General features: G+C 42.9%; 1 protein-coding gene across 3 annotated transcripts in view; it reads left to right on the top strand.

The window, feature by feature from the left end:
- Nucleotides 1–9271, top strand: part of CDKL5 (cyclin dependent kinase like 5) — a 131254-nt gene extending 121983 nt beyond the window's left edge. For 2 of the 3 annotated variants that reach the window (XM_017728460.1, XM_017728461.1), the window contains 2 exons: nt 108–227; nt 1693–9271. In XM_017728460.1, the coding sequence (XP_017583949.1) occupies nt 108–227; nt 1693–2076 (504 nt within the window). In that variant the 3' untranslated portion in view covers nt 2077–9271. Of the gene's footprint in view, nt 1–107; nt 228–1692 lie in introns of those variants that run through there. The other variant, XR_001860064.1, reaches the window with a different exon arrangement.
- Nucleotides 9272–14441: the final 5170 nt, after the last annotated feature.

Genomic DNA, 14441 nt, shown 5'->3' with positions numbered 1-14441 from the left:
TGCTGCAGAAATGGGCTTCACTTGTGTTCTGTAATTAACTGTGGGAAATTATTTACAGCTATTCTTAAGAAAATATTAGGAGATCAGTATTTAATATTTTGTTGCAGATGCCTAACACTGAAGGTCAGGATCTCTTGGCATTACAGAAAGCCATTCATTCTTCCAATCACCAGAGCAGCAGGCAGAAGGATTGGCATCCTGACAAGATGACAGAAATCCAACCTCATGTAAGTGGTGTTATCAATTCCCTATCTATTAATATCACTGACATATCTTGACAGCTTTTTCTCTGGGGAATAGAAAAATTGCATTTGACATTGTTTCCCGACTTTCTAATGCCTTGCTCATTGAATGTAAAAAATCATGTACCTGCAGTCCGGCATAATTTTTTTAAAAGGTAGACATGAATGACAAGGAAGAGAGACTAAATGTCCTGTGTCAGTCTTTGAGCCCTTCAAAAGATTGGTTATGTTTTAGTATTACAGGCAAGCAGTGTTTCAGTGCACATCTGTGGTAGCGATGCAGTGGTGTACAAAAGCCCTCAAGTCAACTCTGTAAGGAGTGGTGAATCCTGAGGGCTGGCTGCTGCTCAGCACAGTTTGATACTTGATGTGGTCACCAGAGCATCGAGACCACGTTACAGTGTGGCTGGCACAGACTGCAGTTTCGGCAGGCTACATTTTTGGAGCATAGTACTGCACTATTGCAACTTTATTTTCTCTAAAATCTAAATTCTAAAATCTAATTTCTAAAACCAGCTCAGCAGGCAGTGTTTGGGAGAGAGGGTCAGTGCCATGCTCCATTGTTGTCACACTGGAAACTGGAAAAGAGGGTTTGTTGCAGCTGCAGTGTTTGAAGAAACAAGTTGCTCTGCGAGCTGTGGAATTTAATGAGGCTGCTTTCATACCACTTTGTGTACTCAGGCTTCCCTAGGCTCTTGCTACCCATTTTCAATAACCCCATATCACCATTTTCTTTTCAACCTCACCAGTGAAAGAAGCTGCGGGAGACTGGAGCTGCCTATCAACCAGCTGCCAGCAAACAAAATATGTAACTTCTGAGTTCTGCCAGACCTTTTTTCAGTTCAGATGGTTACTCAAGACTCACTCTAACCCCTAACTGATGTTCACAACAGTTTTAAGAACTTTGTATTTCTGAAATCTGTGCCTTAAGTTCTGGAATTGTCTGCCCAGGGAGGTGGTGGAGTCACCATCCCTGGATGTGTTTAAAAAAAGTTTGGATGTGACACTCAGTGCCATGGTTTAGTTGAGGTGGTGTTAGGGCATGGGTTGGACTCAGTGATCTTGAAGGTCTCTTCCAACCTGGTGATTCTGTGTGATTCCGTGTGATTCTGCGTGTGTGTGATTCCTAAAATGTGGCTGAGGTTCTTAAGTTAATAGCAGGAGAAGTGACAGATGGACAGCTAATGCAATTGTCTATGCCTGCATTTTCAAAAGAAACAAGGGAGCAATTTTTTCTGAGGGAGAAAAGGTTCCATCTTTTCAGGTAGCTAATAGATTGGATTGTGATGAGATTGGATTGTGTGGGTAGTCATAGCTTGGAATGAAATACATCAAGCGAATATGAGTTAAAAGTGAAGAAGGCCTGTAAAGTTCTAGATGTTCAGTTTAGGATAGGACAGTTTTTTTATGGGAAGTCTGATATGATGGAGCTTTGCTGTGTGTCTTTCAGAGCCAGCCATTAAAATCTCTTCGGAAGCTCTTACACCTCTCTTCAAATCATCCCGTCGCTGCTGAGCCCCGCTTCCAGCCCTTACCCAGCCAGCCAGCCAAAGCTCCTTTTCCTGAAGTGCGGATTCATCCCATGAGTCAAAGCTCCAGCAGCGGCAGCAGCAACGTGCGGCCGGAGCCCCAGCCGAAGAGCCGGCCGGCGCTGCAGATCCCGAGCCAGCTGGAGCCCACCTGGCACGTGTCCCCCGTGAACAGGAGCGTGAGCGATGGGCCCCCCTACTCCGAGCAGCTGCCTTCCAAGAGCGGACAGAATGGGCACACCTACAACCGAACAAACCGGTCGCGAATGCCAAATCTGAACGATCTCAAAGAGACAGCCTTGTAATTGCACTCCAGCAAATAGACCAGTGTGGGTGGAGATCAGCATAGGGGAGCGGTGGTGATTCTGGTGATGGTAAGACTGCATTTTCAGCTTTATAAAGGTGTGCAATATGTACATGTGGAGCTATGCTGTTCAGCACCACGGAGAGAGTCAGGGATTATACAGGAACACAAGTTGAACTATGAATTACCAGTCATCAGAAATGTCACTGGATGCCAGGCAGAGTGTGCCGGTCAGGGAGAAAAATGCACTGTCATTTTCTCTCATTTACATTCCAGCTTAGTGCACATCTTTGTCTGAAAGCTGGGAGACTTCTGGTATGTATTGGCACTTATAAGGGTGAAAACATTGTCTAGACCTATGCCCTTACTACATTTTTTGCTGCCTAGTTAAAACAGTGGGGTTTATGTGATAAAAGTGTATCCCTGTTAAGGGTTTAAAGTTAAATTGTATGTCTTAAATTTGTTTTTTAAACTTCCATATTTGATAGGATTTGTAATATTTATTTATGATGACCTAATATCGTACTGTTATAATCATATCTTTTATGTTATAATGTAAAGTTATTTTGAGCTGTTTGAAACATTGTGAAGCAGTGCAACAGCTACAGTAGTTTCTATAAAAAACTAACAGTAACATTTATATATTGCATCAGGAGTATTTTATTCTATATATAAATATATACATAAATGGAAAATAACTGTCTGTTTTTTAAATATACTCATTTAAAAGAAAAGTATTGTTATGACACTATCTGCCATATTTTTTATACATTTGTGATATAAAGTGCAGTATTATACTTCTAATAAAAGGAAGTTGAATGTGGATATAAACGTGACTGTAACAGTATGAATCCTGCTTGGCTATGAGAGCCCAGTATTATAGGCATTATTGGTAACAAACAAAAGATAACATTCAATTCCAAGCTTTATTATGGGCTATTTTGTTGGAAGTATTGGCTAAATGTAAGAGACTGCAGAACTGTACAGTAATCTAAATGTGGTACGTTCTCCCCTGTGTCCTTAGCTTTCCTAGTAATATTAATGGGATTTCTGCATCTGCATCAACAGCACAGAGCCCCAGTACCAAATTTTTGTTTCCTCTGAGGAAATAAAGTGCCCCATGACTACGAGCGAAAGCAGGTGCTCTTCCACCTAATAGCAGGGGTGAAAACCAAAGAAACACAGCATGAATTGCAAGTGAAATGCAGAACTTTGACACTTAAGCATAGCATGGCACTGCAGATCATGGTATAAGCTTTTATGCATATGTGTATTTTACATCTCTAGCAATCTATTAACTAATAAGATAAACACTGTATTAGAATTTAAACTACTCTTGCACTTTTTATTATATTTCAGGATGTATTTAAAGCTACAAATCTGGTATTTGGATATTGAGGGAGAAGGTTGCCAAGCAACTTGATTTCTCCTTAGGTCTTACTATCCAAATATTCCCATACCCAGTTCAGCTACCAGTCTCAGCAAAATACTAGATCTTGGGTTCCAGTCTCCTGTACAGCATAGTTAAAACTGCCTTTACCTTGGTGAATGTCAAGTGTAGCAAATACATACCCTGATTCCTCTGTTGCTACCAGTAAAGTCAATCACAGGTGAGCCAGTAGGAGTCAAAAGAGTTATGCCAGTCTAAACTTTGTGCAATAAGAGGAGAGCCAGGCCTGTAGTGTCAGAACAATACAATCTTTCCTTTTTAAACACATTAGTTCTACTCCCTCATTACTCTGCAGCATAGTTTGTGTTCTAGATGCTGTCCTCATAAGACACCTGTACTTGCAAATACACTGTCTTTTCCAAAAAGAGATTAACCTGAATGTAACTTTGATGATTTAGCCATAGATGCAGTTAACAGAAGCAGCCAGGTAGTAAAAGGTGAACTTCCTACTTGGATAACAATGCAAACTGGACATGTTGTTCAGTACCTCTTGAGTCATACCAAAGTTGTAACAACAGCAAATTCGGCACCACTACTGTAAAAATTGTTGTCAGAAAGAACAGTATAGAAGGATGTTATATCAGGTTTGTCCAGGACTAAAAATCAGTCTACTAAATTTGAAAAATTACGAAATAGGAATTCTTTCTTTGTCAATTGCCTGCAAGAAATGTGCATGTAATTTTTCTATAGATAGATATAATATATAATATCTCTCTATATATGATATATGCTGTATTGATATATCATATATATAGCATATATATAAATACAGTAGACATAAAGGGGTATTCAGTTTTTTTCTAAGTTCAGTGGGCATCCAGGAAAGACATTGTGATACTTACTTGTCATCACTGTCAGAGTTTAGCAGCTTATTTTAGCAGTCTCTGTTAGATTCATTGCTTGGTCGCAGCTACATGAGCCCTGTTAGCCCTGCTTTGAAATGGGCTGATGCCACTGAAATCCCTCACAAAAACCCTCTCTGAGAGAGAGTGGGGCTCTAAGCAGTGCAGTTTGAATGTCTCTTTTAGGGCAATGGAGCTGGTGAAGGGCCTGGAGCACAAGTCTTATGAGAGTGGCTGAGGGGACTGGGGGTGTTTAGTCTGGGAAAAGGAGGCTCAGGAGGGACCTCGTTACTCTCTACAACCGCCTGAAAGGAGGGTGGAGCCAGGTGGGGTCAGCCTCTTCTCCCATGTCTCAAGTGAAAGGATGAGAGGAAATGACTGACTGTTGTGCCAGGAGAGGTTCAAATTAGATATTAGGGGAAAAAATATCACTGAAAGAGTGTTCAGGCATTGGAGTAAGTTGTCCAGGGACATGGTGCAGTCAACGGCTCTGGCAGTGTTCTGGATGTGGCACTTGGGGATATGGTTTAGGGGTGACAGGGGTGGTTGATGGTTGGACTAGATGATCCTAAAGGTTTCTTCCAACCTTGATGATTCTGTCATCCAGTCTCGCAGGGAATGTTCAGTCTAGACTCTTCTGTGCTTCGTGGATATGTATCCTTTTGCTTCTGCAAGATTTTTAGCTTGCTGGTAAGAGCTTCATGCTGGGGGATGATGATACTGGGCTGTATGTGGCTGTTATGATTTCTAGCAAGGAAAAATGTTTCCAAAAGGATTTTTTTTTATCAGTACCCATTAAGTTAAATCAGGGTAATCCCTGACTGTATATATAGCTGTTTAAAGTAGTTAGCAAATCTTCAAAGGTGATCCAAGGAATGTTCAAGTATTTGGTGGCCCATATTTACAGAAAGTTGTTTCTACTTCATACTGCATTTTCTTCTTGAATTCAACAAACTGTAGTAGCTTTCAGTTGAATACTAAATTGTGTTGAATGTACATAGTATTTTCTTTCTTCTGTTGGAAAGAAATTCCAGCCACTCAGCCAGCTGGTGCTGGGATGAATTGTGTATTTTTAACTTGGTCTAGCTTCCCAATATTTAGAATATTGCTAATGTAATTTTGTCAAGGCTTTCAAAGGAGTCTTATTATAGTGACTGAGATATTCTGACTTAATAAAGAGGAAGAGAATGACAGAGCAAACTATTTTGTAAGTGTGAGCTTTCCTTTTCACTGGTCTGTGAGTCTTGTACTATATGCTCTATAGATTTACATAGTATAAAGGATCCTGGTTAAACTGCATTTTATTCTTTGGCAGTCTTTTGCCTTATGGCATCACTGATGATGTGAACAAAAAATAAACTAAGTTTCAGAAATTAATTGTAGTCATTTTGCGGAACTCAAGCTGCCTAAACTTGTCTATATGTTTTTGCTATAGCTCTTGAGCTCTTTTTAACTGAAAAAAAAAAAAGCACCTTAAGTTCGTCCTAACTGAAATTGTGTAAGTGTTTAAGCTGTCATTTTAAACTGCCATGTAAATATATTAACCTAGAACAATATCTGTTTTCAACAGACCTGGCCACAGAGAGCAGTCCCTTAGACCTATTTAATGCTTTTTGCTCCATTTATTGCAGTCCAAGCTTCGTTGCTCCTCTGAGAGGTTGCCAGGAGAGCACTGGGCAGAGTTCTTGGCAGGAAGTCAGTGATCCCAGATTTAGTCTCTTAAAACATTCCCCAAACACCACTTGTTCTTTCAGATCAATATTAAAGCAGGCTTTGAACTTCCAAGTGCGTGAGACATCCTCAGGTTGTCGTTTGGCTTGTCACCTTTCTCTCTACCACACCAACTTGTTTCTGGGACCAAGGCTGGAGTGGCTCTTCAGGAAGCAATGGCCTGTGGTAGGCTCTTCACCTTCCTTGTCATTGCAGTTAGGTCTCTTAAGAGATGAATCTTACTTGTTTAAAAAGCTACATACCAACCTTTCCTTTTTTTCTTCAAAAGCTGATGAGGTGTTAGCTGAGTAGACTCCTGGGTTCACCCAGAAAAAGCTATGTATTCTTAACAATTCTGTAGACCTCCCAATAAGAACACAGGGAACCTATGGGAATACAAATTGTGCAGCTCTGAAAGCACTGTTGTGATCTAGGTAGCTAAGGCAAAACCTAGAGGAGCTGTGCTCTAGAAGTATTGGGGGTTTTATTCATGTTTCATTTTTTTGTTGTCATTATTTGATAGTGAGACATGCTTTAAAATACTTGTGTGTAATTAATTCTGTATGTGTTGATCACTGTCAGATTAGAGCTGGGAGAATATTTGCATCCCAGTCACGCAAGGAGTATGAAAAGGATAGCCATATATAATATACTGCAAATTGTGGGGTGGCAATGAATGATTTTTTCCATTCCGGCTAGCATACATACTACATAGATTAATGGGGTAATATCACAAACCATGCATCTAGGCTGTTTTTCATGTTAGTAGGCCCACCATTTGAAATAGGAGTGCCACAGGAGAAGGTTGGAAAGGTGATATGCCCTATGTAAGCATTTTTGAATAACCTTCAAATCAGGACACTATTTAAGAACAGGTGCCTTTCACTACACAGCTCTTTCTTATGGTATCATGATATTAACCATTCATTAACTGGGTTTGTAGTGAATGAGGAAAAAAAGCCATTTAACTTCTGGCCTTTTCTTAAAATGGGGTGATTTGAGTAAACCCTTTTAATATAAGAAAGCTTGGAAGTTCTAGATGTTGGCACCTTTTTTCAAATGGTCAAGCAGCAGCAGTGCATCAATTCTCAGGCTCATCAGGCAAGTGAAGTCTTGTGCTGTACTGAATGTTGTACTGAAACAAAGATTCCTCATTTTGCAATCGTGAAGCAAATTTCATTAAAATTAAGCAAAGCAGATTTTATAGATCTTCTTTCAATTGTAAGAGAAAAGCTGTGTTAGGCCATCTGTTCTCGCAATGGAGTGTCTTAACAACTGCCACATGAGATAGCATAGGTAAATCTGATGGATTAGGTCTGAATTTTACTTGTTCTGAGTTCTGCTTGGATGCACATTTGTGACCTTGTGTGCAGCCAATTGTTTGGTGCAAAAGTTGTGGTTTGACCTAGTCAGTGGAAGATGTATGAGAAGTGTGAGAGGACCCGCCCCACTATGTTTGGATGCTTTCATTCCACCAAATCAAATTGCTCCTCAGGCTCTTTTAGAACATAACAAAATATGCAGCCAGGCAAAAGTGACTCTGGAAACATGGCCCAAGAGCCTGAACAGGGAATTTGTGTCTTAGCCTAAGAATGACTACACATCTCTTGTCTTCTCTGCAAGTCAATCTACCTCCTCTCTCTTGCAGAATGTAGTTGAAGTTGGGTTTGTTTATTCTGAGCTTATTACTGACTCCAAATTTTGAAGAGACATCTAAAAAGATTCTTCCTCTAGGTACTGTTAGCAACCACGTAATAAAATGTTGTTGGGCCTTCATCTGAAATACTTCTGAAATCTCCAAGCCATCTGAGTTTTCCCTCTAGAATCCCAATGCCATTCTTTGCACTGCTTTGCAGTCTTCCCTTGGCCTTCCCCTTGTGGATCTCAAATATTGCAGTTGCCTTGTTCTTTGTTGTTTCTCTAGTGCAGATTTTCAGGGAGTTAGAGGCCTTATCTACTACTCCACCCTGTTTGCTGTTTTACTCAAACAGCTATCCTTAGACTTGCTCAGGATTTCCTTCATTTTAATTTTCCATTTCATCTGGGTGAGATACCTTAGCTCATTGTGCCCCCACCAAAACACGCTGCCTACCAGGCTTTTCGTTCCACCAGGTCTCTGTTTTCACAGGGCACTGTTTCTCTGGATCCGTTCTGAGAAATGTGAGGTGGCATCTTAATTGTACAGGCATAAAAATGTGTTGTGAAGTAGCTGCTGCCATAGAGCTTTCCATTAGCATAAAGATAAAGCATGTTCATAGCGCAAGGTGGAAACCACTATTCAACTTTCCTATAGGATATGAACCTCTTGGTGTAAACTCCTGACATGTAAATCCAATGGCAGAGCTTTTAACTCTTTAGTTACAAGGCAAAACTTTAAGCATAGGGAACTGTCTCGACTTTTCTTTTTTTTTTTTTTTTTTTTTTTTGCTAGTGCACATCTTAGACTGTACTACTGAAGGATATGACTAATTGAAAGAAGTAACTTTATATTTGGGTGATACGGAACAATAAGCTAAAATCTTCCCAGAAATTTTGTTGGAAAATCTATGCAGGCATTTTAAAATCTGGTTAATCTGATAAGGAATTCCAGGACTGCTTACGTCTCCACTGTGGAATGTTTAATTTTAAATTTGTGTCATTTGGAAGGAAGAAGGAAAAATAAAGTTTAGGAAAGTCTTTTTTTTTTCCCACTATCTGTCAGTACAGATTAACAGACTGGGGAGGCAGCTTTCAAAACTTTTAAATTTATGGATAAGATTCCATGATGTTTTTTAACAGCTACTAGAAATCTAAAGCGCACAAACTTTTAAATCTACCATGCTTTCTGTTGTGGAAGGGATATGTTGTGGTGTTAGCCTTTTTAATCCTGGAATACAAATTGATTTTAAAATGTGTTGAATATTTAAGGATGACTTCATTCAAGTTAATAAACCATTTGTAAAGTGTTTGTATACAACCCTTTGTATCATGTCGTTGGTACACCTTACCAAATTTTTTTTTGAGCATGTATTCCATTCTTTACTTCTGTACAATTTCTATTGTTGCTGTAAATATTCTAAAAGAGGAAAAAAAAAATCCTGTGGTAACCTTAATTATAAGCATGGAAATGGTTAATTTTTACTGAGCACAATGTATTTTTGAATGGGCCTTCCAAAATATGTCTTTAATAAAAATGCAGATTTTGCACTAGAACACCGGCATTGTTCAACAGCTGATCTTATTCCTGACACGTCTCTTCCACAGCACCTCTCCATATGTTAGCTTGGCTCATATGACTGGAACAGACCAGAACCAGGACCCCTGTGCCCATTGGGTCACTGCCAGGTCCTGGCTGACTCCCCCATCTGAGAGGCCTGATGTTTCCATGGAGCAACATCTCTGAAGCACCCATTCCTCTAGTTTCATTGCAGGATCATTGCAGGACGGATTCTTCCTTTCAGGGCAAGAATCTCTGCTGTTCTCTCTTTTGAACATTACCAACCCACCCAGCCCCTCAGCAGGCACTACCAGATATTAAAATGCCCTGAAAGTTTCCAGCCCACAGTCTTCACTCCAGGAAAAGTGTCATGATGGCATTTCATCATTGTCACATGTAAACTCAGACACTTCTAGGCAAACGTTGAGGTGTCAGCAATAAGAGTTTTTGATGGCTTCCTCTTTAATGTATCCTGGCTATGAGTTTTTTTGTTACTGTGTGCAGCTTTAAAAACCTTTAAATATTTCCCTGCTAGTCTTTCATTCTTTGGGGTAATTGGAAACAAACTGAGGAGTAGGGACCACTTTACCTGGGCCTCTCTTCTTCCCCTCTGAGCTCCAGCAAGACTTGCTGAAAGCCAGGACTTGCAGTCTGTTATATCCTTCTGAAACAGGTGCCTGATGGGTTGTACAGCCTTGGTGAGACCAGGCTGCTGCCAGTGCCTGCACTAAGCTGTGCCCATCACCTCCCCAAGAGGGAAATTTCCAGTTTGAGCTGATGGCTTCAACTTCCACCAGGACAAGCAGTCCAGCATTTTAACAGTTCCATCCAGAAATGGGGCTGAAATGCATTTCCTTGGGGTGCCCAGTGCTATGGGGGACTTGGCTTTACTCTTAAAACCTTACTTGGCTCTTACTCTTCCAAAAAATCTTGTTGGAGTAGTGTTGGCGATTGAATCATGAACCCAGACTGGCAAGGAATCTGAATCGTTTATGCAAAGGAGTGAGTTGCTTTTATACACTTTTCTAAGGCACAGTATTTCCTTATGTGGCCTGACCTATCCCATGTTGCCACATTAGCAACACCTTTCCATAGGGGTCTGCCCTGTGACACCTCTTCCCCCCAGGGCCCACTGGAGATAAGCCTCTGTGTGCTGCCATGTGCCCCTTTGTTCTGCCATGTGCCTCTGCAGGCGGGTTTTACAGCTCACAACCCAATTCTATCTTAAAATTCTCCATAGAGTAACCCCTTTTCTGTACCCCCTTCAGAGCCCCAGATATTGGAGTGGCCATCTCCTTGAAGAGGTCGAGCACTTCAGTGTGGTAGCTCCAGTGTTGTTACAGTGGGGATTCTGTAACACGATGCATCAAACAAGGAGGCCCGTGGAAGAGAAATATATATGGACTGATTCTTGATAGCTGTTTCAGAGGGATGTTTATTTCTCCAGCCGCATGGCCGGGGCTCTGCCAAGGAACTGAGGCAATCACGGGACCCGAGGGTCCTTGCCCGCGCAGGGGAACACAAAACATCCAATGGGGAACGAGGCTGACCAGGGACAGGGAAGCCCCGTGCCTCCCCTGAGGGCCCCTCTCCCAGGGCTACATGGCAGGGGGGAAGGCCCCAACACAGTGTAGTCAGTCCCCCATGGGATGGAGGGCAGAGTGGACATTTTTCTCTGGATGGAAGAGAAGGGATAATTCCTGCATGTACCCATTAAGATAAAGGGACTATTTACTTACAAATGAAGTGGCTGATCTGGAAGCCTGAGGCAGTCTCTGATCAGATAACTTAGATTGGACAAGTTTGACTTCTCAGGACCACTGGTGCCCTCACTTCTCTGTAAGCATCCCATCCTAAAAATCCAGGTCATAAAGCTGAAGGCAGTTCTTAGTCCTACTCCCTATTTCAAACCCCTTGTGTTTTATGCAGTTACAAAGCCATACATTGGTCTCCCTATCTCTGCAGGTAAAGACCGCAGGATTGTTTAACATCTTTGTCAGCAACGTGGACAGTGGCATTGGGTGCACTCTCACCAACCCCTGTTGTGCAGTCAACATGCTGGAGGGAAGGGAAGCCATCCAGAGGGACCTGGGCAGGGCTTGGGAGCTGGGCCTGTGCAAACTTCATGAAGTTCAACAAGGCCAAGTGCAAGGTCCTGCATGTGGGTCAAGAAAGTCACAAGCAAAAATACAGATTGGAGGAGGAACAGATCACGAGCACCCCTGAGCAGAAGGACTTGGGGCTGCTGGTGAATGAAAAGTTCAGCATGAAAAAGTGCACCTGCAGCCCAGAAGGCCGATTGTATCCTGGACTGCATCAAAAGCAGTGTGGGCAGCAGGGTGAGGGAGGGGATTATCTCCCTCTGCTCTGCTCTGCTCTGCTCTGCTCTGCTCTGCTCTGCTCTGATGAGACTCCGGCTGGAGTGCTGTGTCCAGGTCTGGGCCTCCAACATGAGAAAGATGTGAACCTATTAGAGCAAGTCCAGAGGCAGGTCACTAAGGTGATCACAGGGCTGGCACACCTCTCCTATGAAAACAGGCTGAGAGATTTGGGCCTGGAAGAGAAGGCTCTAGTGAGACCTTACAGCACCCTCCAGTACATAAAGGGGGCTGCAATAGAGCTGGAGAGGGACTTTTCACAAGGGCATGTAGTGATAAGACAAGGGGGAATGGCTGTAAGCTAAACTAGGGCAGGTTTAGTTTAGATATTGCGAAGAAACTCTTTTCTGTGAGGGTGGTAAGGCACTGGGACAGAGTGCCCAGAGAAGCTGTGGACTCCCCATCCCTAGAGGTGTTCAAGGCTATGTTGGATGGGGCTCTGAGAAACCTGGTCTAGTGGAAGATGCCCCTGCCCATGGCAGGGATATTGGAGCTAAGTGATCTTTAAGGTTCCTTCCAACCCAAACCATTCTGTGATTCTGTGATTATGAGGAAAAGCTTTTGTATTTATGTCATTATACTTTGGCTGGTGCTGTCTGACTTTCATAATGGCTTCAGTCACACTGTTACTGCAATGTGCTGAATTTATGCAGAAGTGGAAGTTGAATGCAATTCTAAAAGCATTTTAGGACCACTTAATTAATTAAGCCTCTCAGCACTCTTCTTTTTATATAAGAGGCAGAGGTTAAGTGAATTTCCAGAGGTCAATTAGCAAGTGAGCTGCATAGCAAGGATCAGAACAGAAACTCCTGCTTTAGCAGGAACCATTTAGTTGCAAGTCAGAAGTAGGTCCCTTCCCCATGCAAGCTGGTGAACTGCAGGCAAAGGACAGGGCAAAGCAAGAGGCAAATGAACTGTGAAATGCACTGTGTGGCAGTTAGTTCCATGTTATTTGTTGTCATACATTTCAATCTAGAAAAAGTTCTAGTGATTTCTTTGAAGGTGGGAGGCTGGAAGAGTAGCACAGGTCCTTTCTACCTAGACAGTATTTTCTTCCCCCAAGGTTTTATTATATCCTCTGTGTAGGATCGGTCATGTGCAGATACGTAATTTAGTGTGGTATCTTGGCATATAGTGGCGTGTGGTCCATCCATTCAGGCTGTTCATTAAGCCTGCCAGCTCTTCCAAATCTCACAGGAGCTTCTGGTCTTTGCCACGGGGTGCATTTCTGAAACCAGACAACTGAAAAACCCTGGACTGTGCATAGAAGCTTGTCAGAGGCCAGTCACAGACAAGGCTTTGACTAGCTACTGTCAAGCTTAACTGCTTTGGGGTGATACAAATATTCACCAGCTCGTGCCCAGTCCATCCTTCTGCCCCTCACAGCCACCCCTCCGCTCCTCAGTCATGCAGCAAAACATCAGCGCCAAGGCTCCATCCCCCATTACCATCCACCAGGACATGGAGCAGAGCTGCCTGTGCTGCTTTTAGGGCAGGGAGAGCTGTGTGTTAACATGTTGGGAACTGCATCCAGGGCCTGGAAATGCTTCAGCTTTCAGTGTTGGTGTTAGCAAGATGAGCTGCAATGGCTGGTGGGGAGCCCTTGTCTCCCTATTGCTGGATGTGCAGTGCCTCCAGGGAGGCTGCTCTACCACACTGGTCCCACAGCTTGGCTGCCAAGGAAGTGCCTCGAGCTCAGTGGATCTTCTCAGTAGATCTTGCCTCGACTGTTCAGCATTAAGAGAACCACACAGTGATTCCTTATTAAGAAAATATGTCCCTAGACCAATTTGTGGATAGGCAAGAATCCTATCCACAGATGAGGAGGTGGGAGGGAAGCAAGGGAGTACTGGTGTATAGCAATCATCTCAGCACATGGGAATTGGTCTTTTCTACATCTCTGTGGACTTCATATTGTTGGTTAGTGGAGCAGCTTTCAGACTTGCCAGAAGAGCTTATTTTCCTGACAGCTATTATTTGTCTCTATATACAAGAAAAAAACAAGGCAAAAACATCTGCTCTTGCAAATGAATGTGATGAATTGCACAGCCATCCAAAGGCTTTTCTCATGGTCTTGGTCACACCTCATTTGGTTTTAGTCACATCTGAACTCCTGCCCTGCACACCAAGCATTCACCTCCCTGCCCATAGGGAGAGGACAGGAGAGGCAGACGGGCTGCCTCAGTGCCACTGTCTTCATGCCTCACCTCTCTTCCCTGAGACAGTTCAGGTTCTGATGCTGTGACTCTTTGGAGAGATGCACAGATTGTTAGAAAATAGGGAAAAGGCCTCTGGTGCCTGCCAGGTTTGTGCTACAGGTTTGTGGGAAGGCAAACCAAAGCTGGCACTCCAGAGCTCCCCAGAACCCTCCCTCATGGGAGCTGTGGGAGTTGCAGTTCCCACCTGGGCTGCGTTGGGCATTGGCTCCTGGGCCAAGGCAGGGACATGAACTTTAGTAATTGGGCCATCACCCCAGGAAGATGGGTTCATCATCCACGTGCCCCAAATTCCTTGGGTGCTAAACATCCACTGGAGATCAGGCCATGGAGATCAAACAGTTAATAAGAGTGAGTCCCTCTGTCTGTGCCCAAACATCCACAAGGAGCAAAAGTGCCCTGGGGTCCCCAAGATGTGTCAGTGCAAAAACCTAGAGGATACAGAGAGGGTTTGTCCACCTGGTGCTCAAGGCACTGATGTCTGTCCTAAAACCAGCCACAGCAGCTCAGGCCAGAGGGTTCCTGATACAAGCAGACTTGAGATAATTTGAGAGTGTGAAATTCAGATGTGCCC

Source organism: Corvus brachyrhynchos, unplaced genomic scaffold (assembly GCF_000691975.1).
Source record: "Corvus brachyrhynchos isolate BGI_N302 unplaced genomic scaffold, ASM69197v1 scaffold11, whole genome shotgun sequence".
NCBI lineage: Eukaryota > Metazoa > Chordata > Aves > Passeriformes > Corvidae > Corvus > Corvus brachyrhynchos.
Note: the sequence above shows the minus strand (reverse complement) of the source record. Positions and strands in the feature narration are given on the sequence as shown.